This window comes from Elgaria multicarinata, chromosome 2 (assembly GCF_023053635.1).
Source record: "Elgaria multicarinata webbii isolate HBS135686 ecotype San Diego chromosome 2, rElgMul1.1.pri, whole genome shotgun sequence".
NCBI classification, from domain to species: domain Eukaryota; kingdom Metazoa; phylum Chordata; class Lepidosauria; order Squamata; family Anguidae; genus Elgaria; species Elgaria multicarinata.
Genome location: NC_086172.1, coordinates 148,368,667 through 148,396,369, shown reverse-complemented (window position 1 = coordinate 148,396,369; position 27,703 = coordinate 148,368,667). Strand labels below are relative to the sequence as shown.

At 43.8% G+C, this 27,703-nt stretch overlaps 1 protein-coding gene across 2 annotated transcripts; it reads left to right on the top strand.

The window, feature by feature from the left end:
• The first annotated feature begins 61 nt into the window (after positions 1-61).
• VIPAS39 (VPS33B interacting protein, apical-basolateral polarity regulator, spe-39 homolog) lies at positions 62-27,703 on the top strand. 2 transcript variants are annotated; one of them, XM_063117904.1, is made up of 20 exons: positions 62-125; positions 3,425-3,517; positions 5,162-5,258; positions 5,846-5,989; positions 7,467-7,505; positions 7,989-8,053; positions 10,347-10,403; positions 11,069-11,161; positions 12,845-12,878; positions 13,517-13,619; positions 13,703-13,730; positions 13,935-14,008; positions 15,126-15,201; positions 16,526-16,660; positions 17,086-17,127; positions 17,492-17,581; positions 18,047-18,133; positions 20,546-20,635; positions 22,828-22,932; positions 26,267-27,703. In XM_063117904.1, exons 2-20 carry the CDS (start codon positions 3,425-3,427, stop codon positions 26,285-26,287), a joined length of 1,473 nt encoding a protein of 490 aa, XP_062973974.1. In that variant the 5' UTR covers positions 62-125; the 3' UTR covers positions 26,288-27,703. The 2 variants fall into 2 exon arrangements, with proteins under 2 accessions (XP_062973974.1, XP_062973973.1); XM_063117903.1 differs by lacking the exon at positions 62-125 and adding an exon at positions 759-959.

Below are 27,703 nucleotides of genomic sequence, written 5' to 3'. Positions count from 1 at the left end.
CTTTTCTCCCTCCCTCAGGAAATACCATAGAGCTAGAACAGGAGGGGCAGCGAAGAGAGACGTCGGAGGGACACGCAGCCCCGGACGGCGGATTAAAATGAAACAAGATTAAAAACCCGTGATTGGTATGGGCTGGAGTGCATAGACCTCGTGGTTAGACTCGCATAGTCTGCACGGCTTCCGAGACCGTTAGACCCGGCCTTTTTCTGTAGAAAAAAATATACATGGAGGAATCCAATATGCGTGTCAAACAGACGATAGCAGGGAAGAAAGGACTTCATGGTCTTTATTATGTTGGGTGGAAAACATGATCTATTGATTGATCATTACATTTTTAAAATTACAATAGGTCTGTATGCACATAGGTCAAGGCTTTGATGCAAAAGAGCTCTGAATTTGTCTAAACGTGCATAGGCTTGCGCAAAAATAATAGCTGTAGGGTGCAATCCTTTGCATGTTTAGACGGGGTGGGGGACTCCTACAACTTCCAGCAGCATGCCTCAGCCAGGAGTTGTAGTTCTTCTGTCTAAGTTTGCATAGCATTGCGCCTTTAACGACATTGTACACTTTTTGACTCTCTTGATGACCCGTAATGCGGAAACGAAATAAGCCTAGGTGAGTGCGGAAAAGGAGCTTTGGTTTCTGAGGAGCCTGCTGGTAGTTGTAGTTTGAGTTTCTTCCAATCTAACGCGTTCCGTCCTAGGAACTAAAAATAAGTTGTAGTCGTGCTGGGATTTGTAGTTTTTTGGGCGCCAGTACCCTTTGTTATATCAGTGTCAGAGGAGCAGCTTGGAAACTACTCTTCCCGTGATGCTTTTCGAAGACAACCGCCTTTCTCTCGCGGGCTATGGTGGTAGTTTGAGAAGCCAGGCGATCAATGTAGAGCATACGGGTTGGGCATCTGCATGGTCGGATAACCTGGCCGGTTGGTAGCTTCTGGCAATCCTGCTTTTGCAAGGGTATGTTTCTTCTCTGGGGGAAAAAGAGGGATGACTAAGGTCACCAGCACTTATTCATGTGTTTGTTGATTGGGGCTACGCACAGAGATGTTGCCCCGTTTGTGTATGGGAGACGCTTGTTGGTGCCAGCTGCGTGTATCGGAGGGCTTGGTTTTAAGAGGGGGCTGCCTCCCAGTCTTCTGGCTTTTGGGATTTAACAAAATTAACTCCGGTTTTGTTGGATAGTTGCACTGGCTGTTGTTGTTTTTAGGATGTCATCAGTGTCACATGGCGCTTTAATGACTTGTAGATAAAATGGATAGGCCTTCCCTGCTCCAGTCCAAGGAGAGTTCAGTCCAAGGCAGAGAATGGGGCAAACAACCGAGGGAAAGGAGCAAAGAGCCAGGGTAAATGTTACTGAAGCTTCGTTATCGTTGAGAATGTGGGTTCTCCGAGGTAGTGTTGGGAGGAAATTGAATGGGCTAAATATCAGGAATAGCTCAGATGCAAATTTGCTTGCAGTTTTGCTTTGGCAATGAGCGCAGGACATTAGCGCTATCATCAGTGCCATTTGACGTATTGATCAAATCGAGCAGGAGCATAGTTAAATGGTATGTGTATATGAGTGAAAACAGTCAGCCTTAAAGTGAGCCATTACAAAGGGATCAGATGTACTCTGAGGTCTGCATGCCCGCTTCTAGTTGTCGATGCAGTATGCAGTAATTCTGATTCACAATTGCTAAAGTGTAGCAGCAAGAAAACAATTCACGTAACATCTCTGATGCTCTATTTGATGTTAATTTTATCAGCACTTGTAAGGCTACTTTGTTTATTGAAAATATCAACACAAAATGGACTAGCAGTCCTGAGAACTCTTACTAGGCAATGTGCCATTGAACCCAATGGGACTTCCTTGATAAACTTGTTTATGATTAAGTTAGCTAGCGCAGCATATACTCGGTTGTTCCTGTTTCTTGTCTGTTTGCTAAAGCAAGTCGTAAGCTTCCTTTATATATGCTGCTGAATTTTTGATGGCCACTACATTTTTGGAAAAATACTAGAGGTGAGATTTGTGGCATTTAAAAAGGACTAGATATATTGTGGCATATGTTTTCTTGTATTAGGGCCTATTTGATCAGATGTATGAAGAGGATAATACCCAATTGGTGATAGATAAATATATCCATCTATACAGGGGTATAGAGAAGGGAAATTGTGAACAGTGGGGCAAAATGGCTATGAAATGCAAGACGCAAAGTATGTGATGATTCTCTGCAAAACTCAATATACAGAAGTTGATCATAGTAACTATTCACAGCAGCATCAGTAAATAGGTGAAAACACAGTTATCCTCGCTCTGCTATATTAATTTAATACCTGTAGTGGGAGAAGAAACCAGCATTTGATTCAGTCCTGAATTAATAGAAGCAAACTTACTGATAAAGCAATTCAGCAATTGCAGTTCAGCAATTTCTCATTGGAATCTTCTGATCCTTTATTGAAGAGTAGCAGCAGCAGAGTGTCCTGAGACACTGAAATGTTCTCTTGTTTCTGATGTTGTCATTTTTTCAGTTGTATTTCTATCAGCATCATTTTTTTGCATAGTGTCTGGAGAACTTCTGGCCCACAGGCCAATTTTGCCTGCCCAGGTGACCCATCTAGCCCACAAGGCCGTAGCTGAGGCACTGCCCATTAAGGACTAGGGAGGAGATGAACCCCCATTGGATGACTCCCACTCAATTTCCATTTCCCATTCCTGACATAAAGACTGACTTGCTTGTGGTACATGGACACTGATGGCAAATTATGACATATATCATGTTGGGGGATGATCTAGTGAAGGAACCTCTTATGGTATGACTGAGGTTGTTAGGTCCTGTAATAGTGTTGTCTGACTGGATGTGAGAAGTATTACTGTCCATGGTGGATTGTAGATCGTTGATGATACATTAGCTAGGAGCAGTAACATCAGGTGTGTATTCTGTCACTTTTTTCTGGGCCTGTCCTGTAGTAGATTATTCCTAGATACCAGTCTGGCTTTGTCAGTGTGTTTTACTTTTCAAGTATTGTAGTTTGGGGGATGTCTGATGTAAGTCCTTAAGATATGAGTCCCTGTCTGAGGAATTGGAACAAAGGCAGTTGTATCATAGAGCTTGTCTATAGTACATAGGCAACAGAGTGACCAGGTTTGGGTGATCATGGGGATGGGGGCACTGTGGCTTCTGCTGCTGCACATGAGAGCACTATTTGCATAATTACCCATGATGCAGTGTGGGTTGCCATGTCATCTGAACCCGGTACAATGCATAGTGGGGGTGGCTTCTTTCCCCCACCGCATGATCATCTGAACTTGGCCATTGTGTGGTGTGCTCTAGGTGGAAACTGAAAGTATGTATACCGGTGTAGTGCTCGACGAAGTGATCAGGGATTGTTTCTGAACTGACAAAAGAAAATATGTTTGCTGTAAGAAAATATTTTATTTTTAGATGAACAGAATGAAGGTTGATGAGGAAGAATATTGGCACAGTTCGAAATGTAAAGCCTTCACTTTTGATGATGAAGATGATGAGCTCTCTCAGGTATGGTTCCTAGTGTTTTGGAAAGGAGAAATATGTGTATGGCATAGTCCTTTCATATCCTTCATTTATGACTATTTATGCTTCAAAGGAATTGGGAAAGATTTTCAGTATTTATATGAGTTGAAAGCACTCATATAGCAGAATTGGGATCCCTGATCTTCTCATTCTTTATTCATTAACGAAACAAGCTGTAAAGATATATTTGAAAATTAATTTCCTTTTGCAGTGTTCAGAACTTCTGTGCTGCGCAAAAGCATCTGTCCACCCTTCATAGCATCCACCAGTTCAAAGATCTCTTTTGCCCCCTTTCCTACCACATCTTCTCTCCTGCTACTAAACCATTCTTTGTCCATTGATTTTATTGCATATAACCATAGGTTCTTACAGTGTTGCCTCAACAACAAGAAAAGAGACAGTCACAGAAAGAAAAAGGTTGAACAAGCCATGCAAATCAGTCCATCATGTGCACAATTTACAGCAACAGTTTTTAGAACCTTTGCTGTTATCTTTTTAGTAGCCACCATGAATAATGTTACTTGATTAGTTACACAAGGATCCATATCTACAAGTAGTTTATACAACTCCTCTGCCGAAGTTCTATCAGACATTCCTCCCAGCAAAGGGAGGGACTGGGACTGGTGTATAGTTCATATCATCCTCTGTTTGTGGAGCCCCACATATACAAAGGTGTTGAAATATGGGAACATTTATATATCTCCCATCTTGACATGCAGAAGGCATAGTCTGGAAGCGTCATTCTGTAAATGCCTCCCTTAGCTCTGAGTAGGTTAAGGAATTAAGATAATTAGAAAAAGATCACTCATGCTTGTAAAGATTATAACACCTGCTAAATCCTGTTTGTTGGATGGTTCCTGTTGGATGTAAAAGATTTCTCCCCAGGTGGAGAGAACACGGCCAGACAGCTTTCCAGAGAAGCAAGGTTACCACAAAGATAGCACACAGCAGACAGCAGTTCTTCAATAACGTTTACTGAGGCATAAGGCTTAGAAGATTCAGATATATACAGCATAGCATTTCATACCCACATAAACGGACAACTTTTCACACAGGAGAGGAAAGACATGTTTTTTACAGAAGACTTATATACATTATATTATCTCCCTCAAACAATTAAACCTGAACTGTCACTCAAACCACACCCGTCAAGACTTTGGAAATTAACCTTGAAATTTACAGTGGCTGATGTAACCACTTGCAATCCTTGCATCAGGAAGGTGAACTTAAAACTGTGGACAGTAAAAATCCCATCCCGGACAGTTCCAACATATTTATAAGCATCTTATGAATAGATCCCATTTTTGCCAAAATGTTTCAAAGTCTATAAACATTGGAAAATAGGTGCCAAAGAAAACATTGTAATAGGATTGCAGCACGTATTTGATGTCTTATTTCAAATTGGCATGAATTTGGTGTCTAGCTGTCTTCCCTAATTTGCATCTAGTTGCTAGAGATTTGCCTGTCCTTTAGATTTGTATGGTTAACAAAGGCTGTTTCCTTGAGCCATTTTAGTTTGCTCACAAGCACAGGGTGCATCTCTACCTGGGGTGCATGCACTTAAAAGCAAAATGTGCAGTCTGGGCAGAACAGGGCTTGCCTTCATTCTAACTTTGGTTTTGTTCATAGCTGAAGGAGTCCAAGCGAACAGTGAACAGCCTCCGAGATATTGTAGATGACGATGATGAACTTGAGAAGTTCAGCTGGAGTGGGGACCCGGTGGGCAGTAAGTGAAGCAGTTATTTAGAAAAGCAGAAATCTAACAAATTGGCCCAAAATATTTGTAACTGATGTTCCAAAGCTAATAATATTTCTCCCTGCTCTAGAATGTAAAAGTTTTTATACTTGTGGGGAGAGCGATCCTATGGCCCTTAAACAGTGTCTGGGGGAGCATAGGATACTTTGGATTCCTGGATCTGAGGTTGGAGTCAGTGCTCTGACCATGGATCCGGGGGTCTAAGTTCCCCACATTTCCCTTCCCCTTCATAGCCAGCACGGGGAGAACCACACCGGTGACCTCAGAGGGATGGTAAAGGGAGCGTTCCCATGGGCAGGGAAGGGAGGGGACTTGGGAGGCCAGCTTATGAGGAACCCCCCAGCCTCCTTCCCTCCCCATGGACACAAAAGCCTATCTAGCTGAAATGCAGAATGGGAGGAGCATGAAGATGAAGAACTGCACCGCCATTCTCCCGTTCTGCATTGGATGGTTGTTAGCCTCTGAGTTCGGAGGCCTTCATCCATCCCCATAGAATTGCTCCCTAAGAGAATTTACCAAGATAGCTCTTTCATTTTTTTATTGTTCTCTTTCCATAGGCATTTCCTGGTCAATCAAAGAGACGGCCTCCTGCAGTAACAATACCTTTGAGGGGAGAGACTCAGGTCAACAAAAGGGCTCTTCTTCTCAGGCAGGATTTCCCAAGCAACCCTCCTCTTACTCACTGAGCAGCTTTTTCAAAGGTAGTGGGACCTTAATTTGCTGAAAGGGCCCCTTCCTCTCCATAGCTCCTACCATCTCTGTGACTAACAAAGTCTCACTTGAGTTCAGAGATGGGCAGACATGGGGCTTGTGGGATCAACTTTGTGTTTTTTCTAGAACTCCAAGGCCTGCCACCAGCCACGGGCAAAATGGTGGCAATTACCTGTTGGTTCCATAAACCAGGGGTGGGCCTCCAAGTGTTTTGGCCTCCAGTTCCCATGATCACTCTGCATTGACTGTGTAGACTAAGGCTGGTGATAGTTTAGGCCAAAACACCTGGAGGGATGCAAGTTGCTTGCATATGTGACTGCATATATGACTACAAATCTACAGATCAGGGATTTATATACAAAATTTTAACTAAACCTGGCCAGCAGAGCTGCTCAAAGCCCTGGTCAGAAGCATTAATGTTCACATTTGACAAGAGAAGAAGAAACAATGAGGCTGATAAGCAATTAGCACAAGCCTAGCCTTAGCAGATACATAACTAGCTCAAGGCAGATAATCATTTTTTTTTACTTGCTAAACAATGGAGAATCAAATCCTTGCAGATCTACTGAATATCACCCAGAAATCTGCCAGTAGATCCCAATGTATGTTCTGCCCACAACTATACGTATGTGTAGGGAGCATTCTTGGTGGCCAACCACACAGCTGTGGATTTTACTTTCTCTGGAGACTCTCCATAGCCTAAACACCTTTCAGAATCTTTGTGAGACTTCTTTTATTTATTTGGGCTGGATTGACGATGATGTGTTTGTAATTGTTGACAAGACAGCAGCTGCAGCATAGGCAAAGACATCTTGTTGAGAACCCCCTTTAAAGGTAAAAGGAGTTTGATCTTCCATCCCCCTTTCAATCCCTAGTCCTTGTACTGAGCATTCTCTTAACGAGACCAAGAACTTCACTCAAGCTGATGACTTACATCAGCGGTCCCCAGCTTGGGGTCTTCCAGATGTTTTGGGCTTCAATTCCAGCAGCCCCAACCAGTATGGCCAACGGTCAGGAATTCTGGGAGTTGTAGTCCAAAACATGCAAGGGGCTGTGCAGAGGAGAGTTCCTGCACAAATGTGTTGTGTGGCAGGCTCCATGGAGTTTTCCTTTGCATTGAGTTGACTTTTCCCACTGGCTACAGAGTTCTCTGGCAAGAGCAACAAAAGGAGCGAGTGCAACTCTAGGAGAGCTACCAGGATTTTTTTTTTTTTTGCAGCAGTGGCTGATAGGATACCATCAGGAGGACTGGGGGAGGAAAGAGGGCAGTGGAATTGTCAATCAAATGTCACAGTGGATTTTGCTTAACTCCATAGTAGCCCACAGTCACACAACAGTGGAGTTAGAACATGTTGTGTGGTGTGTACCTTCTAAAAACTCAACTGTTGGGTGGAGTTTTCACACTGCATTGACTAACATGATGTCTGAACTGAGCCTCTGCCTTTCTTATGCCCCCTTTTCTTTCAGGAAGAAACAAACATGGAAGTTTTCAGTCACTTTCAGATGGTAAGAACCTCAATTTTTAACCTGAATTTCTTTAAGTGTGAAGTTGCTTCTTGTACTAGCTTGTGGAAATTAGCACCAACGTCTCCATCTTCTCAATGTAAATGCAGTCTGATGCATGTCTACTCAGCAGAAATGCTTATTAGGATATATTTGGGTTCCGTTTTGGGCAGCAAAACATCTTGGCCAGCACTGTTCATTTTCCCTATGAAACTGACACTGCTAGCTTCTTTTCGGACTTTAGAAAGAAGGCGATAAGTTGTATTTGTTTGCTTGCTCATTTCTCCAGGCCTTTGCTTCTGCTTTTTTAAAAATACTACTACTGGTAGTAATATGTGTTTCTGGCTGTAACTGGATTATTTTATTGTGATTTTGTAATTTTGATCAAATTTCAGTGGTTTTGAGCTCCCTGGTGGGCTAAAATTGCACAGGTAAGAGCAATAGAAACATCTCAGATAAATAAAAATGTTGTCCTTCCTTCTTCAGCTCTTACAGACACTGGATTTAAAAATTATGCCCCAGAATTACGCAGACCAAAAGCAGAGTACCAGGTAGGTGTATTTTGGGGAGCTTAGACTAAGGACAAAGTTATGGGATGGAAGAGTTTGGAGCTGGATGATCCAACCTTGTCCTGAGGGCTGCTCACACCACCTTCTCTTGTCTGAAGACTGCCTGCTGGATGCTCATTGTAAAATGTACTGATGTTCCTGCCTTAATTAGCAGTCTTCATTTAAAGGGGAGCTGCTTCCGAGCAGCTCCCCTTTGTCACCGGTAATAATGTTAAAGAATTTCCCGGAGGAACTGAAGGGCAGATTAAGTAAATTATTAATAGAAAAAAATAAAATGAAATTAAAGGATTGGTTGAGAGAAATGAATACAAGAGAAGATATGGAAGAGGTTTTAAAAGATAAAAAATTAACATGGTTAGATTATAAGCAATTAGAACAATTAAAAGTGGGTAAGAGAAAATAGAGATTGTAGAGAAATGACAAAGTTTGAGGAATTAATAGTTAAAAGAGAAAAATGTAGGGGAGAAAGTTCAGCGTTAAAAGGGTTAATGAGTGAAATATATAAAATATTGCTGGAGAAAGGGTCGATGGATAGTTCAGGAAAAATGGTATGGGAGACAGATTTGAATGTACAAATAGGACAACAGAGCTGGGAGGGACTTTGGAAACAAAGAGTGTTGAGAAATATGTCAGTGAGAATAAAAGGGAATTATTTTAAAATTATATGGAGGTGGTACCTAACCCCGATTAGATTGAATAAGATAAATAATCAGCATTCAGCAAACTGTTGGAGAGGTTGTGGGGAAAAAGGAACATATTTACATATGTGGTGGGAATGCAAATATGTACAAAGATTGTGGAAGATGGTGTTTTTGGAGATTGAAGAAATAGTGGGAATGAAGATAGAAAAAACACCAAAAGTTGCATTACTGTCACTATTTGAAGATTTAAAATGTGGAAAAGAAATTAAAGAATTGATATCGAATTTGCTGACTGCAGCACGATTGATGGTAGCTAGGATCTGGAAGATTCAAGGGGAATATTCTATTGAAGAATGGTATAAAGAAGTATGGGATATAGCTATTAATGATAAATTGACTTGTAATATTAAGTGGAGAAGAGTTATAGCTAAAACAAATGACTTCAAAGGACTTTGGAAACAGTTCCTAATATTTGTGTTTTCTAAGGGAAGTGGGAAACCGCCAGCAGAAGAAAGTATGAGATTTTGGAATCAGGAATGAGATCCCGAGGTGGGGGGTGCACTTACATGTTAAGTTTGATTATGTTATGTAGATATGATATTATGTATTCAACATTTATTCAACATTTATGTAGTATGTTGTTTTCTTTAATTGTAATTGTTTAATTACTTTAATTAATTAATTTCTTTAATTGTTTAAGTATTGTAAAATAATTATTTTTATATATATATATATATATATATATATATATATATATATAGCAGTCTTCAGAGAGAGTGGGGCTGCAATCCTTGGCACGCATACTAGGAAGTAAGCTCCACTGAACAGCCTGGGACTTACTTCTAAGTAAGTGTGTGTAGGATTGAGCTGTAAGTCTCAAGAGGAGACTAGGAGGCTGACAGCACAATCCTGGGCATGTTTACTCAAAAATAAGTTCTGCTTTTTTCAGTGTGGCTTGCTCTGCTTTTGAAAGGATTGCTGCTTTTGAAGCTTAACTCCCTTTCTGCTTTTTGGGGAGTCTTTTCTTGCTCATTAGAGGGTGGAAGAGAAAGGAGGGAAGACATGCTCCAAAACTGTCACTTCTTTCTCAAAACAATGTATGAATTTCCACCACTTATATAGTTAATTGTGGCCATTTCCAAGCTGAAGTTTTGCACACAACAATAAGCCAGAATTCTGGAGATTTACCACCACCCCCAGGGCAGACTGTGGGCCAGATTCCCCCCTTCCAGGGCCAGCCAGAGGCCAAATTTGGCCTCTGGCCTAGTTCAATTCCCCTCTAGCTTTTAAGGCTGGTCCTACCCATGAAGGGCTGCATTGTAGACCTTCCAGCTCTTCACTTGCTAAGCATCCTACATCTGGTGCCTGCAAACCTTTCTCAAAAGTTCATTTCCAAGCTGTGCTGCCGTTATGCTATATTCCTGGCCAGGACAGTCTTGTGTACTTCCACATGCATTACTAGTAGCAGTGTATTCCTTGGGGGTCATCTGGTGTGATGCCAGCCATGCCCATTCTCCTTTCACCCCACCTGCCCTCAGTTGTCTCAACCATCAATGGAGGGAAGTACATGCCAGAAACCTTTCAAAACCCTCCAAGTGTTAACAGCTTCTTGTGGTGTTCTTTTTACATTCCAGGACTACAGCAGTGACTGGAGTCCGAAAGATGCAGTAAGACGGCTGCAGAGAGGCAAGGTAGGGTTCTTCCTCCCTGCTTCTGAACAGGTTTGTCTTTGTGTATGTGGGAGATTCCTTGCACTATCTGTTGTCTCCATGGCTCCTCTTCAGGGGAGTTTTAATCATGCCCAAGCTACCGCCTTGATAACAAAAGTTGGCATCGATGTTTGGTTCAGTTCCTGAGAGAGCTGCTCGTGCAAATGGCTAACCAGATGGAGCGCCACCCCAGAGAATGCATTATGTGGGTGCAAGAACGAAGTAGGCCTGCCTGGGATCTCCAGTCTGGTGCCCATGGACTCTGCTCTTGGTGCCTGCCTGGCTACCTGGTTTTTATTTTATATCTTAAGATGTTTAATTTAATTTAATTTTTTAACTGGGAGGCTGGCATGCTACAAAGCAAAGTGCTGTGCTCCATTATTTGAGTTCAAAAGAGTGGTTTTGTGTTTTGGAGCTTAGACTCATCTCTGCCTTGTACTTAATTAGGCTCTCGTGGAAGTTACCTTTCTTTTAGTCTCACCAGTTGCCTTCTGGGAAAGGAGTGTTTTGTGAGCAGTCATATATACCATGACAACCATTTTGTGAGTGCACTAGCAACTCCCTACATTCCAAATGTGCCCAGTGACCCCGAACATTTGGGGATACCTGGTCCATTGAACCCCTTCGTGAATGTTGCCCCTTTCTAGGTCTGCTCGCTGGAGAGGTTTCGCTCCTTGCAGGAAAAGTTGCTGTTACTGGATGAAGCGGTTGCAGCGCATGATGGGAACGTCATTACAGCCGTGAGTCCTACTGTGATCGTACCCCAGAGGGCAGGGAGAGTGGCTGCCACTCAGGCTGCCTCTGATTCTGTGATATTTGTATTGGAATGGGGCTCCTTTGATATTCAATTTCCCATGAATTCTTCCAAAGAACGGAAGGCTTCTGGGTGGGGCAGTTAACTTTTTGATGCCAGCTTTGTGGAGGATGCCAGGATGCATTTTAGTAGACAGCGCATTTCCTCCACTGTCCTTGCCTCCAAGAATATGGAGTGTAAATGAATCTTGTGAACCTCCTTGAATGTCTTCTAGTTTGTTTCTGAAACATCCGAAGATCCAGATGCATCCCCACAGAAAAGTGTATGAGTGCTTTTCATATGTAAGCTTCCACAATAATAAATGATTTCCAATAAAGAGCTTTCACATAGGTAGTGAGATGGGAAAGATCTTTCCTCAAGACCTTGAAGGGCTGCTGCTGCTGGACTAGCTGGCCATCCTGGATTACATGGACCATTGGATTCAGCTGTTCATATGAGATCAGTCTGTCCATAGCTCTAGACACATGAAAACCATAATTTTAGTATAGTAAATTGAATTTGACTAAAATGGAATCAAATGTTAATCAGGCTAAAATGGGTGTGTGCTGCTGCTGCTGCAATAAATTGTTTCAGTGTAGAGTGCAACAGTCCGTCAGCATTCTATGCCCACTGAGCAAACTCCGTCCTCATCAGCCTGTTTTTAGTTTTTCTCTCTGTTTTATGGGCTGGCAACACAAGCATGTGTCCAGTCCTAGCTGCATTAAAATCTTGATGTCCTGTTGATACATATGGAGAGCTCTTATTTCCGTCCTTGGGGACATTTTAAAATAACTTCTCAGTGTAAATGGGGGAATGATCTATCCAGACAATGAGATGGTTCTTTCTAGCCTTCTTTTATACTGATGTGTCTCCTTCTCCCTTTCCAGCCACTCTGTTCTATTCCTCCTCCCATCTGGCTGTCATTTTTTTCATCCCTTAGGCAGGATCTACTCTACTGCTTTACAACTATTTATAACAGAATTGACAACTGTTGGGGCCCAGGACACACTCCATATACAGTTTTCAAACTGTTTTCAATGTATTTTATCCTGCTTGGTGTAGATCTGACCTTAGTCTCTCAACATTCCATGCCATTGAGTTTTTATGGGGCTGTTTATGAGCCCCCCCCCCCCCGGGAGGTGGTATTTCTAAAACTTTTTTTGAGCATCAGTAAACGTTTGGGTTAGTCAGAGTCTAATGATACCTTTTTCTTGTGTGTGGCTAATATGGTTTCTGGCTACATAATCAGGATTACAAGAATGATCTCAATCCTTCATTGACTTCATTGCAGCCCCTCAAAGCCTGGCTTGGATCTTGTAGCATTTCCCAGAGGCAATCAGTCTTTGTCATATGCCTAAGTCACCTCCTTTTTGTTAAGCTGCAAGCTTTTGTACAATTGTCTTTCCCAGACTATTGAGGAATATGCCCTCCCAGGCTCCATTTCTCCAAATATGACTAACTCACTACTAAATATGGCGGCAGAATGGTATAAAGTACATGTGGTACTGCAGAGACATCCAGGTGCTTCTGGAGCCCGTGGGCTTCCTAACCAACTTTTTTTTTTTGATGTCACAAGATCCTGACAGAGACTACACAGCTCAGCTGAGGACTCTTTTCCATTTTCTTGCAGATTCTAATATTTCTGAAGAGGAGCTTAAAGAAAGGTATGTTTGACCGAGAAGTGAGTAGACCCAGAGGGATGTGTACAACATCTTGTTTGTTTTAATCAGCAGATCTGTTGCATGTATATTATTCTGCCAGCAGCAGTGTCGAAAAACCTCCAATTCAGCACTCATGCAACTGACAAAATGAGATGTTAGCTGCACACAATCACAATCCAGACGAATTGTGGCCATGCCTTTCTCTCCACAAATACGCCAATACTGGTTGTTTCTGACAAAAGGCAGCTTTGGGCAACCATTTAACACTGCAGTTTCATAAGACAGGTCCAATAACTTTACATCCAGGGTGGTTACAGTTCAGGTTTGCACCTGTGCTAGCCAGTCACGTGAAAACATGGTCCCAGGCCATTAGCCCTCTTTGCTCTTGGAAGCGAAATCTTTAAGAGAAAGGAAGAGTTAAGAGTTCCTTTAGGACAGGGGTGGGCAGCTTGTGTGTCATCGTCCCCCCATTTCTTTTGGCTTAAACTCCCATCAGCCCTAACCAACGTAACCAAATGTGAGGAATGTTGGGAGTTGTAGGCCAAAACATCTGAAGGGGACACATGATGTCAGGTACTCAGGTTCTAGTACCTGATCTGTGCTGCCAGTCGAGCACATCTTGGTTTCTTTTCCCCATCCAGAAATCCTGTTCAGAGAGCTGGAGCTGCGGCAGGTGGCCTTGCGCCATCTGATCCATTTTCTCAAGGAGACTGGGGACCAGAAGCTACTCCTAGATCTGTTGAGGTAAGAGCCCACCTGAGCCTATCGCCAACTAAATTCTGAGCCAAGAATGCTGAGTCAGGCTGATGCTTCTTCTTCCTCTGCAGGTTCCTGGACAGGACAGAGGAGGTTGCAGTGAGTATCCCTTGTGCCTTGCTGTTCTCTTTTGAGGGGGAGTTGGGGAGACAAGGATATTCTGAGAAACTGAATGCAAACCACTCAGTATTTTCCCTCTGCTCAGTGAACTAAATCACTAGGTTGAGCTAGTGTGACTTGACATAATATTTTATTTCAACCCCTCTTAAGCCTATTCTTAGTGTCGTCTTCTGCTCTCTCCAGCTGACACAGTACCGTCAACACCTGACTCTCCAGGATGCCGAAAAACGAAAAGACTTCCTGAAAGGTTGCATTGGGTAAGTGTGGGTATGCAAATCTGTGTTTCCATCTACAGCAAGGGTGGGCAACATGTGGCCCTCCAGATGTTTTGGCCTACCACTCCCATGGTTGCTCATCATTGGTTACCCTGGCTACGGCTGATGGGAGTTGCAGGCTAAAACATTTGTAGGGGCCGCAAGTTGCCCACCTCGATCTACAGGCTGAAATGAGCTTAACCCTTAAATGGGGCTGTGGTGGGGGTGATTGCCCCCACACAAACTGAGAAAACGGAGTGCATTGAGAATGGGTTTTTCATTTTAGGGGGGAAAGTGAGTAAGAGACAACATGATAGAGGCATATAAAATTATGCTTGGTGTGAAGAATGTGGAGGAAGAGTTGTCCCCACCCTTTCTCATAACACTAGAACCCAGGGTCTTCCAGTGAAGCTAATTGGTGTGAGATTTGAGACAGATAACAGGAAGTACTTCAATTGGAGCGAATTCGAACTATGGAAACGTGGTAATGTTTGGGTATTGCTGATGGGCATCGTTGCCAAATGAAGTGCTTCTTTCAATAAATTCACGCTATTCCTGTATTTATTTTTCTCCCTCCCTCACCAACCGCCCTCCCAAATATAGATGAGTGGGAAGTGATCTGGAGAGGAAATTTTATTTTAGTCTTTTTGGAATATGTCTATCCCACCTTTTAATTCTATATATTAAATTAACAAGTCCGCTTATGGAAGAAGTCATAAAAGACAAAATGAAATGATTAAAACAGTACAACACAATAAGAAAGCTGCATAGCAGAGGATAAAGCAGCAACAAAAACTGGTTGCAAAAAAAGTCTGAAGCAGCAGTCCAACAACATCCTCAATCTGGTACTGAAAACCAAATAAGGACAATCAGGTGAATCTCTTCGGGGAGGGAGAAATGCAGACATTTCTAGTCTTAGACCATTCAGGTGAGAATGGTCTAAGACCATTGTTCCTAGAAGTAAAGATGGGTGTGGGAATTGGTTCCTTCACCTTTACTGAATGGGAGAAGTTGAGATCCCGAACACACTTACAAGGACATCTGTCCCATTGGATGGGCTTCTGAGTAAACCTGCCTAGGCAGGAATACAAAAGTGAAGAGAGCCTCTTCCCCAATCTAGGTTATCCTTTTCATCAGAGGATGCAGCTCACGTTCAAGATCATTATACACTCCTGGAGAGGCAGATCATCATTGAGGTAAGGTCTCTGGGCACGCGTTCCCCCAAGCCTCCTGACTCATGGTAATACCAAGTCTGCTCATTGTAATACTAGAACTGTAAGCCTTACATCAGCCTGCCCTGCCCTGGTCCCCTCGAGTTGTTTTGAACTCTAGCTCCCATTAGCCCCAGCCAAGCATGGCTAATGGTCTAGAAAACTGGCCGTTGGCCATGCTGGCTGTGGCTCATAGGAAAAGGAAAGGAAAGGAACCTCTCGCGCAAGCACTTGAGTCATTGCTGACTCCTAGAGGGACGCCTGCTTTCGCTGACGTTTTCTTGGCAGACTTTGTAGCGGGGTGGTTTGCCATTGCTTTCCCCAGTCGTGGTTACCTTTCCCCCAGCTAGCTGGGTATTCACTTTACCGACATCAGAAGGATGGAAGGCTGAGTCGACCTGAGCCAGCTGCCTGTGAACCAGCTTCCGCTGGGATCGAACTCAGGCCGTGGGGAGAGTTTTGGCTGCAGTAACTACTGCTTACCACTCTGCGCCACATGAGGCTCATAGGAGGGGTAGTCCAAAATATCTGGATGGCATCAGATTGAGGAAGGCTGCGTTACATGATGGCTTCCCCTACCATAAACAGTCCACCATGATGGATGCTGAGTGGCTGCTTAGCCCTCGAGTCATACTGTTGCCTTTGCAGCCCTGCATCCGTTTATAAGGCTGTTTGGGTGTAAGAGATTCTGGATCTCACTGCTAAAGAAATACAGCAGGGCTGCACTATGAAGTTGTTAATATGCCAAGGCAGACCCATCTATAAAATTTTAATTTTTTTAAAAAAATAGAATTTAAAAAGCCTATAAAAAATTATAAACTGGTTGAGTTACTAGCAGTCATTTGTTTTGATTGTTTGCTGAGCAAGGCTGCATACAAGTTTAACAAACGTTATTACATTTGTATCCTACCATTACTTCAAGGATCTCAAGGTGGCACACAGGGGGATGGTAACCATTTCCCCCTTCATAACAACCCTGCGAGGTAGTTTAGGCTGAGACATAATGACTGGATCAAGGTCATTAAGGCTGAAATCCTCAGCACACTTACCACAGCAAACTTCTGAATGAACATTTATTTATTTATTTTTATTACATGACTATACCATCCAATAGCAGAACATGCATAGGATTGCAAACTTGGTCCGCTTCATTACTTGAGTTGGAATTTAACTTTGTTTGTGCTTGGTGCATGTGTGTGTGTGTGTGTGTGTGTGTATATATATATATATATATATATATATTACAACTTTGTTTTCATGCAGCATATTTCTTGTTCTTCTAATGGTTCCCCAACCCACCCACCCACAGGCAAATGACAAGCATTTAGAGTCAGCTGGACAGACGGAGATATTTCGGAAATACCCTCGCAAGGCCTCCATCCTAAACATGCCACTGGTCACCACACTCTTCTACTCCTGCTTCTACCATTACACAGAGGCTGAGGTGAGGGTAACAATGAGGGACGGGGGTGGGAAGCATCTTTGTCGTGTCAAAGAAAGGGAGGAAAAAAACAAAACAAAGAGATATGTACCCAAAATTGGTCAAGAAGAAGAGAAACGAGTTCTCAGGATGGAAAATATTTTTTGTCAAGAAGCTCAACACAGTTCGGCCATAGATTACCACAGGAGATAATTATTTGCTAGAGGAAATTCTGCAGACATTACCTTCTATATTTTAAAGAGCCTGGAATGCACAACCCGAATATGACAATGAGGAATAGAATGGAGCTTAAGGTGGTCAGAAAATTGCCTATTTCCTATCATTGCTATTACCAGTTTAGAGATGATCTAGGGTAGTCCAGTGCCATCCTCTCTCCCCCTCTTACCCTTCATCTTCTTTGCTAAGCTTGTCTTGTCTCTCCTTTCCAGGGCACATTCAGCAGTCCTGCAAACTTGAAGAAAACCTTTAAGGTAAGGAACCTATCTTACATATCTGCATTACATCTAGTTCCTCCATCTGACCCTTGCCAAGGCCGGCTGAATGGTCGATGTTGGCCGTTTAACTGTGAGCCCTTAGGGGAATCCAGTGGGTGGAGAGCCCAAAGTTGCCCACCCGGTATATACTCAGGAACTCTTAAGGCATTAATAATCTAGGTTAGGTGATCCAGACTATACGCACATGCTTAAGAACATTGGAGGTCCGATTCCTTTCCAAGAATCCCAGCAATGAGCAGGAGCTACTTGGTCCACCGGAAATTGCTCACCGTCTACCGATAGACCAGAGTCATCCGTCTGCCAATCCCTTTCCTAGGATTTCCATTTTTCTGCCTTGCAGATTCCAGACAAACAGTATGTGCTGACGGCCCTGGCGGCTCGTGCCAAGCTCCGAGCTTGGCATGATGTGGATGCTCTGTTCACCACCAAGGTGAGTTGGGGTGGCTTTCTCAGAGCTTGGACCAAATCCTGGGCCTTCATTGGCTTCAGAGCGCAAGCGAGTCCTTCTGTTTGGCTTAAAGCTTATCTGTGCTGGTGTTCAGTTCCCTTTATACTTTAACTTACCTGCCCTTGTGCAGTGCATTGGAGGCTAGCTGCTCCATAGGAGGAGGCTTGTTCCAGGCCCGTTTCACTCTTCCCCTTTGAAGACTCACCACACTCTGAATACAGTGATGAGACATGGGAGTCTGCTGGTTAATTCCCTCTCAGAAAAGGGCAGCATCTTCAGCCGAAAGAAGGATATTTCTGCCCTTTAACCCCATAGGGAGAGGTATGCAGGTAGAGGACATCCTTTGCTTGCTCTGCAAGTTATTTGCAGCCCTCCCTCCCCTCCCCACCCTCTCTGAGATGACTCTGTCACAAGGTCTAATGTTAATGTATTTTTCCTTGATTTCAGAACTGGTTGGGCTACACCAAAAAGAAAGCGCCGATTGGTTTCCATCGAGTGGTGGAGATCTTACAGCGGAACAATGCCCCAGTGCAGGTCAGTAAGTCAGCTGCCATGTTGCAAAAAAGCCTCTTTTGGGAATTGGTTTACTGGGCAGTAGTCCTTTAACTCCACCTTGTAATCTCTTCCTGTCTTGCCCCCACCCCTGAAATGTATTTTCATTATCATGATAGCTCTATTCAGGCGTTATTGATCTGTGTACATTTAGCACATGAAGAAGGGGTGTGTGCTAACCTTGCCCCTCTCCACCTTACACCTGTTTTAGGATGTTTTAAGGATTAATCAGTTTTTATGTGTTTATATTCACTGTTGTTCCCCGCTTCAATCCAAGTGGAGAGGCGGGTAAGAAATAAGTTATTGTTGTTATTATTATTATTGTTATTATTATTGTTATTATTACATATAGAGGGTAAGGGAGAGGCTCCTCTACCCATGGAGGCTCTTTACACAACCAGGAAGTAGTTGGGGCACTGGTGGAATACGCTTGGATCAGATCCAACAACTGAAGACCAGAAGGTTCATACACCAGGCCAATTACTTGCACAAGGACAAGAGCTTCTAAAACGAGACTGGCAATCCCTTGTGTGAGCCCTCATAACAGAGGAGCACCCCAAGAGCCCAGCGGAATGCTTCTGTTCAAGATTCATAGAAAGTGAGCGCTCTGTTGACATTGAAACAGTGAAGCGTTGACTCAATTGGGGAAGGAAAGAAAGTTGACAATACTTTGTCCTGATTAAGATGAAACTCTAAGCCAACCTTAGGCAGGAAAGCCCGGTCTCAGCACAATACTACTGTCTCCTTATGAAAGGCAAGCTAAAGAGAATCCATGCAGACCGCTCAAAGTTCCCATATAAAAGGAGTCCAGGGAACCCCTGTGGGACTCCCATGGACCATCAGGAGTCAGAAGACGACCATCCAGCCCCAAGACAAGGAGGGATCCGAGAGAGTGGTCTACTGAAGCATGCTGTATTTCACCCTCTGAGGTAGATGCAGTTCCAGGCGGTGGGAGGGAGAGGTCTTTCCCACTAGTTATCAATTTCCAATCTCTCCAATATTGGGACCAGCCACTTGAGCGCAGATGGCAGTATCGGTAGCAATCCCAAGGTTCAGTGCTGGGTTTGGCAGCAATTCAGTGGTGGCAGCTTCCAGGCCACTTTCTTTTTCTTCATCTCTGACAACTGTTTTTTCTAGCCATTTTTGGTTTTTAGGCCCAGAGTGAGGAGAACGCTCCAACCCCAACTAAAGGCAGTCAGTACTGGTGTAAGCACTGGGCTCAGTACCACCGTAGCAGCTGCTGTAGACTAGTCAGTAGGAGAAACCAGGCAGGTCTTTGGAGAGAAGAGGCATCTCCTATCCTCAAGGCAAACAGATAGTAGAAGGATGCTGATCTGTCAGCTTAGGGTTGTAATATGTCGCCTGCAGTGCCTCCTCTTAAAGCAAGACCCCTGAGCCTGCCTGAGTGATTTTGATGAGCCTGCTTCATAAATATCTAACAAAAAGAGCAAGAGTCTATTTTGGGCCCTTTCACAAGGCCCGTCTGTTGGTGAAAGTTTGCTCCCACAGTGAGAACACTTACAAAAAGGGACCCAGAAGGCCATAAGCCTTCAGGCTGTCGCAGAGAATGTGAAAGGAAATAAGAATGCAAATAAAGATAGAAATACTAAGAAGGATAGAAATGAAGACAAATTTTAAAAAATACTATCCTCGGGTCATTCTTTTTCCTCAGCGAAGGTGAAAGAACAGCAGAGAAGATTCCCAATGAGGTTGCCATAGTGGCGGTTGAAAGAGAGCTGAAGGAATAGGCGGAAACATGCCCACTGGGCAGGTGCATTGGGATGGGGGGTGGGGTTTCCCGCCAAAATTCCTTATAGAAGGCTCCCAAACAGGGCTTTGTGCCGACGCAGAGCCACAGAGGCCACAGAAGAAGAACCACAGTTACAGGTAAGCAACCTGTCTTTTTCCATGGTTCCAAATCACGTGGGGAGCCTCCACGGATATAGGTGGCCCTCCTGTTCAGGAAGTCACCCCCCATGTGTAGAAGGTGATAGAAATGATGACAGAGGGAGACAAGGCTAGCACACTCCCCCTTCTTGCATGTTTAACGTTCACACGGATCAATGACACCTCAGTGGAGCTTTAGTGTGCCTGGGAAGCTGGCAGGAATAGATCCTCTGGTTGCATTTGGTTTTCCAAGTCCAGGATGGATTTCTTGATCAGCTTGATCTTTGGGTTTACAAACTTTGCTTAACAAATGGGGCATTTTGGTTGTTGGCTTTACTGTCACTTTTGAGTTTATATAATATCACCTTGAGCAAAAACAGGTCAGTTTTGATGGAGGGAGGCAGATGGAGGGAAATGTGGTTTACAAAAAAAATCAGGGAGTTGGGGAAGAGATCATAAGGGTTGGAGAGCTCTGTTCTGCTGATCCATCTTGTCCTTCTCATGCAGGTTCTACAGGAGTATGTGCGTCTAGTCGAAGATGTTGAGACAAGGTTGAATCTTGCAATGAAGTACAAGTGCCATGATGTGGTGATAGATGTGAGTCCTTGCTATGTGATGGGAAGGGTGGTGGCCCTTGATCTCTCTCTCTCTGTGTTTTGGCAGGCCTGTCCTGGGGAAGATGAGTGGTAGGCATAGATCCTGCATCTAAACACAATGGTTCCCCCATGATCAGAGCCCTATCATTGAGTGTCATGTCACTACCAGCAAGAAGTAGGCAGAGAGGCCAGAAACCAAAATAATCGCTTGGCAGGAGTCTTCTGCTGCTCTGCTAACCACCGTGGACAACTCCCTGCAGCTTGAACTTCAGAGCACCTGCCTCACCCTGTTTTTCTGGTCACTGTTTAAATTGCTTCTGGAGCAATGGGGCACAGAGAAGTCCCAGAACAGGCTGCTGAGGGAACTTTATTGATAGCCTCTTCAGCCACCACTGGTCTTGTCCCACCTGGAACAAAGCCATGGCTGCTGCTGTAAATTCATATCTGCTCATTCCTGAGCATGCTGGCCATTTGTTTCTCCCGAGTCCTTGAGGGATGAATGGTCTGTGTTGTTGAAATTCTGTAACTAAAAAACCCAAACATCCAGCAGGAAAAAGTGTATACAGTATACAACTTGGTAAAAATATTGGTTTGGTGAATCAAATACATATGAAACACAAATGTTCAGGATCAGCAGATGTGGGGGCATTTTATTTCAGACAGTGTCATCCATGCTAGGTCAGCCACTTCTAACTGCAAAGTAGTGGGGAAGGAGAGTTGTGGGATACTGGTGGCCAGCTAAGAAAGTCGGGTCTTGGGAGTTCCTTCTAGAAGAAGGATCAGCTGTCTGTGGAAGACGAAATGCATTTTGCCTTCGCCATAGAAAACTCTTTGCAGAAACGCCTTTTTAGTCTTGCATCCTTTGGCAGGTAATAACCCACTTCTTTTGACCTAATTCTGTCGTCATTGGCATTAAAAACTTTTTTTTTTTTTAAATCAAAGGTAGAGTTCTTGGGAATTTGATGGAGGTGCTGCATACTGTACTAGAATCAATATATATTTATCTCCTACCTTTTCCCAATACTGGGACTCAAGGTGGTTTACAAGATTAAAACATATACAATTAAATCATATAAATATACATTTGCCAAAGTTAAAATAGAATTAAACCCCTGTAATATTAAAAACATTTTTTAAAATGAAAGTCAATGGAGTAATGAAGCCCTGGTTAGAGGTATGGGTTGCTGTGTCCTAGGACACCTAGCTGGCATGGTTGGGGATGTTGGGAGCTGTAGTCCAACACATTTGGACGGTGCACGTTTGGGGAAGGCTGGCCTAAATGCACATAGATGAAATAGCTGACTAAAACTAACTTTCTACAGTGAAACCCTAACCTCTGGCTACCAGATGTCAACCAAACAGAAGTGATGTGAATGCTAGGACTGAGAATGAATCAGCTGGGTGACAGAGCACCACCCTGTCACCTGACTGCTTCCTTTTCCAAAACAGGTGAAGTGAGAACTCTGGTTGTCTACTAGGGCAGCCTTTTCATTTTCATTGCAAAGCCATTCATGAAAAGGGAAAGCAGGCCTCCCTTAGGAAGGAGTTCAAAGAGCCTAGATGCTGATTGCTTTCCAGATGACTTTGAGATTGAGACAACGAAGAGTCTTGTGGCACCTTAAAATTAACACATTTATGATGGCATGAGGTTTTGTGAATACTGTCCACTTCATCAAATGCACGAAGTTGTATGTACAAATTGGCAGATGTGTATACACATACTGGGAGTGGTGGTGAGTTGTGAACAGTGAGGTCAGAAGGCATTGAAGTGAAGAAAGTATGGATAGGGCCTGGGTTCAGTTGACAATTGAGCATTTCCAACCCCCTCTCAGGGGTTGTCATGACATGGGAACCCGCCAAGCATGGGTTAAACAACCCTCGCATAACCCTAAGACACACGTTTGTTGGGTTTGCACAACATGAAAACCTCTGAGCGGAAGTTACACGTTCAAAATGGCTGCCCCACACACTCCACAGCCTCACCACACCCACCCCACAGCCCAACCCACAGGGGCTGTTGTATTATGTGAACAAGCCCAATGATAATTACCTTAACACCTGCCATTCATAAAACCTTGCTGATTGATAATGCAGACATCGCTGCATTGGTGAGCTAGAAATTGCAAGATTCAAGACTGTGATAAAGGTGGTTTATATACTTTAGTTGGCTTTTGCTTTGCTCTGTTTAACTAGACATACAGAGACTTGAAGGACCGTCTCCAACTGATGGCATATAGATGTAAAGTTGACAGGGGTTCTTCACCAGAGGAAAAGATTGACAGCATCCTCAGCAACCCGGTAAGAAAGAACAACCTGCACTCAATTTTTCTAGGCATAGAGGGAAATGGGAGATACAAACCTCTTGAACTGCAAAGTCTCTGGAGTCTCCAGTTTTGTATTTAACAGGTCTGATTATCCAGTCAAGCAAATAGCAGTCATGAAATGGGCTCCTCTATTCCTAAAGAGGGACTACTGTGGCACCCACTAAGGGTGCAGTGCTATCGATCTCGATGCTCATAAGCGTCCACACTCGGAGGCTTAGTAGTATCCAATACAGAGCAGGAGATGTGGCAGAGGCAATCAGTCATTGCCTGTGCCATGCCTCCTCTGCATTTTAGCTAGACAGGCTTTTTTGCCCATCTAGCTAGGATGCTGTGAAGGGGGAAGGAAGGAAGCTGGAGAGGCCTGGGGATGCAGTGTAACCTAGCCCAGGACCAGCCCTTCTGAAATATTCTGTAGACTCTGTCTAGGGGTGGCAGGGTTGCTCCCTAAAAGTCTTAATTCAGGGATTGGCAAACACTGGCCAGGTATGGATGACCACAGGGGGAAACAGCACAGTATGGGTTCTTATCCTGCCCCTGCACGTGCCGCTTGCACGACAGGCATTTACCTAATTATCTGTGCCATGTTGCGAGTTGGTGTGTTATTTATTTATTATAGCACTTTTACCCTGCCCTTTAACCCAAAAGGGATCTCAAGGTGGCTTACTCAAACATTTCTTAAGACAGTCCCTGCCCACAGGCTCCCCTGCGATTGTGCAAACTGAGCCACTGTCTTAGAAGGGGTTGACGTGTGGCGTGAAGGCATCCGTGGATCGTTGCTCTTTTATCTTATCAGGCATTTTGCATCTTCACCTTTTGCCCCTGGAACTCTGATTTCACCTCTCAAATTCAATGTCATTTCCAACTTACAGTGTGATAGTAACTTGAAATGACAATGTGCAGCTAGAAATCAAGAGTGTTCACGGCTTGGTTTTCTGTTTTGCTGTGTATACAATCCTTTTCCTAAAATCAGCCTTCCCCAATGCAGCACCCTCCAAATGGGCTGGACTACAAGTCCCATTATCCCCAGCCAGCCTCACCCTGCTGGCTGGGGTGATGGGAGTTATAGTCCAGCCCATCTGGAGAGCACCAGGATGGGGAAAGTTGCTGTGAATTTTCCATCAGCAGCTTAAATACTTATCTCCCTGATACAGATGAAAGTAAAGGCCATCTTCTACTTATAGGCGATGATTTATGTAAGTTTATTGGTTGTTGTTTACTCCTCTATGTTTAACCAAGCTTGTGAGAGTGAAGCAGGGGATGGTAACATTTCTTTTTTGAGTAATCTGGTTCGGGCATTGACCCAAGATTGCTGGCTTGGTTTAGGAACTTCAGTTTTCAGTGGATTGCCGCTTAGTTTCACTGAATGGAAAGTCTAATCTGTGTCTATTCTGGTTAACAGATTTTTTAAAAACAAAACAAAACACTCAGTTATTTTCTCATGAGCTTTGTATGTTTCACTGGGCCAAAGGATCTCAGTGGCTGTTTTCCAAGATAGAAAAAAATGGGGCGAGCAAAGCTCTGGTGCTATAAATCTTTATTTCTATCCTTAAATTAGTTCTTCAAAGTACTCAACGTGTTTCGGACATTATCCTTCATCAGGAGCTACATATGAAACAAATAAAACTGCCAATTAGAAACGCATTAAATTAAAAATAAAACATAAAACAGTTCAGGATTGAATGTTTTATTAAAAATAAAACATAAAGCATTCAATCCTGAACTGTTTTATGTTTTATTTTTAATTTAATGAGTTTCTAATTGGCAGTTTTAATTGTTTCATATGTAGCTCCTGACGAAGGACAATGTCCGAAACGCTTTGAGTACGATGAAGAACTAATTGGGCTCGGAAACGTATAGGCATTGGCTGCCTATATGTTTCCGAGCCCAATACAAAGTGCTGGTTTTAAACTATAAAGCTTTACACGGCTTGGGACCGCACGATACCTGACGGAACTCCTCTCCCAACATAAACCTATCCGTACACTGCGGTCAGCATCTAATAATAATAATTTATTTCTTACCCGCCTCTCCGATTAGATCGAGGCGGGGAACAACAATATGCACAAAATGTAAAGGAAGCACGCACCAGCCAAGCTGGCCCTTAGACTGGATTTAGCACAGATCCCCAGAACGGACACACACAGCTCACTAATCTGGAGGTTTAAGACCTTTATTTCAGGATAAGGGTAGGTTACATGGGATTAGCATACTAAAAACTATTAAAACATGCATATATATAAGAACCCAGAAGAAGCAAGCCAAAAAACTAAAACTACAGTTCATACATCACCCAGCCATGGAGTCAGCCAGCCGCGCCGAACTCCCCCCACAAAGTACACTTTATAGTTTCTTTTCTCCAACTCCTTCCCCCCTCCCCTTGGCTTTTCATACGTAGATCTTTCACACCTCCGCCTGAGATGTTAATGTCTCTCAAGGCCAAACGGACATGCCTCAGGCGGTTCCTGGTCATTCTCCCCCATGCAGCTGGGCCTCTTATCTCCCTCTTCCTATGAACCATAATAATAAAATTAACACGTTAAAAGACAGACCATCCCCAGTAACATTCACCCATCCCTTACAAAAATACATAAAATACTGATTAAAAACATGGTATTCACTGTTTAAAAACATCCTAAAAGCATCCTAAAAACATCCTAAAATATCCTAAAATTCTACTGGATAGGCCTGCCAGAAGAATATATCCTAAAATATCCTAACCCTAAAATATCCTAAAATTCTACTGGATAGGCCTGCCAGAAGAGATCAGTCTTCAGTCTTCTTGAATCTAAGGTCCTCCTCCGGATGCCTACTCCGAGGGAAGCTCGGAGGATGGCAATGCGGGAGAGGGCCTTTTCAGTGGTGACCCCCGCAATTATGGAATGATCTCCTTGATGAGGCTTGCCTGGCACCAACATTGTTTTTTTTCCGGCGCCAGGTCAAGGCTTTTCTCTTCTCCCAGGCAGTTAACAACATATGCTGAGTTTTTAACTGACCCCAGAATAATTGTTTTAAATAGATGTTGTTGTTTTTATGCTTTTGACGCTTTAAATTTTTTATATGTTTTTAATGTTCACTGTTTTTAACCGTTGCAAACCGTCCTCCAGAGTTTCAGCTATGGGGCGGTATATAAATGTAATAAATAAATTAAGAATAAAAAATAAAGGTTTATAGCACCAGAGCTTCGCTCTCCCCTTTTTTACTTCGGTTTGGTGGTGCTTCTTTCCTTCGCTTCTGCACCTGTTTCCAAGATAGCCTGGAGGTGTGATTGTATCTGATAGCAGCCGTATCCCGTTCTGCGTCTCTTTCAGCAAATCCGGTGGAAGAATTGAGAGGCACTCGCTCATCTCGGAAGCAGCCTGAGTTTTCTGTTGGCGCAGGCAAAGCAAAGGAGAAAACTGCCAAGCACAACTCTGCACTGGTTTTCTGCCACTGCCTCGTCAGTTTGTTAGCTTGGGCTGCCTCTGGATCCCAGGACAGGGACAGACATCGAAGCATTGACAGGAGCCCAAACAGATGTCCAGCCAACGGTACACAGTGCTGACAAACTGACGTCCACACTCTGTCTGATCAACTGGACCATATGATGAATAGGACATCATTGTACAGGCGAGAGAAGACAAAAGGCCGATGCTTCTGCTTCTCATAGACTATTTAACTATTCATCGAAAAGGATCAGGACAACTGCACATGAAGAATCTCCCTGTATAGGAATTGTTGCCAGTCCTTCCACCTCCCTTATCCAGGTCTAAAGCTTGGGACAGGGCCTGCATTGCAGGGCCAGCCCTGTCATGAAGTGGCCTGATGCAGTTGTAGCAGGTGGCAGAATATGGGAAGAGGGGCGAATTGGGATGCTCTTCCCCTCCAAAGGGCCTGCCGCTTCTTCATGCTGCCAGCTGCCTTCATGGCCAGCCAGCCATGCTGGTGGTCAGTAGGATCAAGAAATGGCCGCTCGCTCACTGCACACTTCCCACCCATACGACCTGCTTGCCAGCCAATCCAGTTGGCCCTGCCTGCCTTCGCAGCTTAATTTTTTTTGTCACATGTAGGTGCACCTGCCTTGCCAGCATGGCGCCCATCAGAGGTTTCCTCCTTCAGGAGCCGAGTGTCACCTGTGAGGTCGGCTAAAGTATTGTGAGAGGTTCTGGAACCTCCAAGAACTTCTAGAACCTATCACAATACTTTGGCCAACCTTGTGTAGGTGCCACATGGCTCCTGAAAGTGAAACCCCTGACAGGTGGTACGCTGGCAAGGTGGGTGTGCATACATGCGCAGATCGTATGGGAGTGGCAAAGGGTCCCTGCCTCAGGTGGCAACCTACTTAGGTTCAAGCCTGCTGCCTTGATAGGATGAAAACTCTGGCCTGGACAGTATTCTTGCCTCTGGTAAGAATTAAACAAGAGAACTGGGGTGCTTATTTAATAGAGGAAAGGCTGTGTAAAGATTCTTCTGGGATAGCCTTGCCCAACCTGGTGCCCTCCAGTTGCATTAGGGAGAAGGCTAAGGGATTATGGGAGTTGTAGTCCAACATATCTAGAGGGTGCCAGGTTGGAGAAGTCTGTTCTAGGGACTAAACTCTCTTGTTCCCCTCTCCAGATCCTTGTGTGTTAACCACACGGCCTTTTAGCCAATGAGAACTGGAAACCAATCCCAGTTGGAGGTTCTCAAGGTTGCTGCTGTGCTGCTTATTGGACAACTGAAATTACATGTTCCCTCAACAAGGGCTAATAAACCTATCTTGTCCCTTA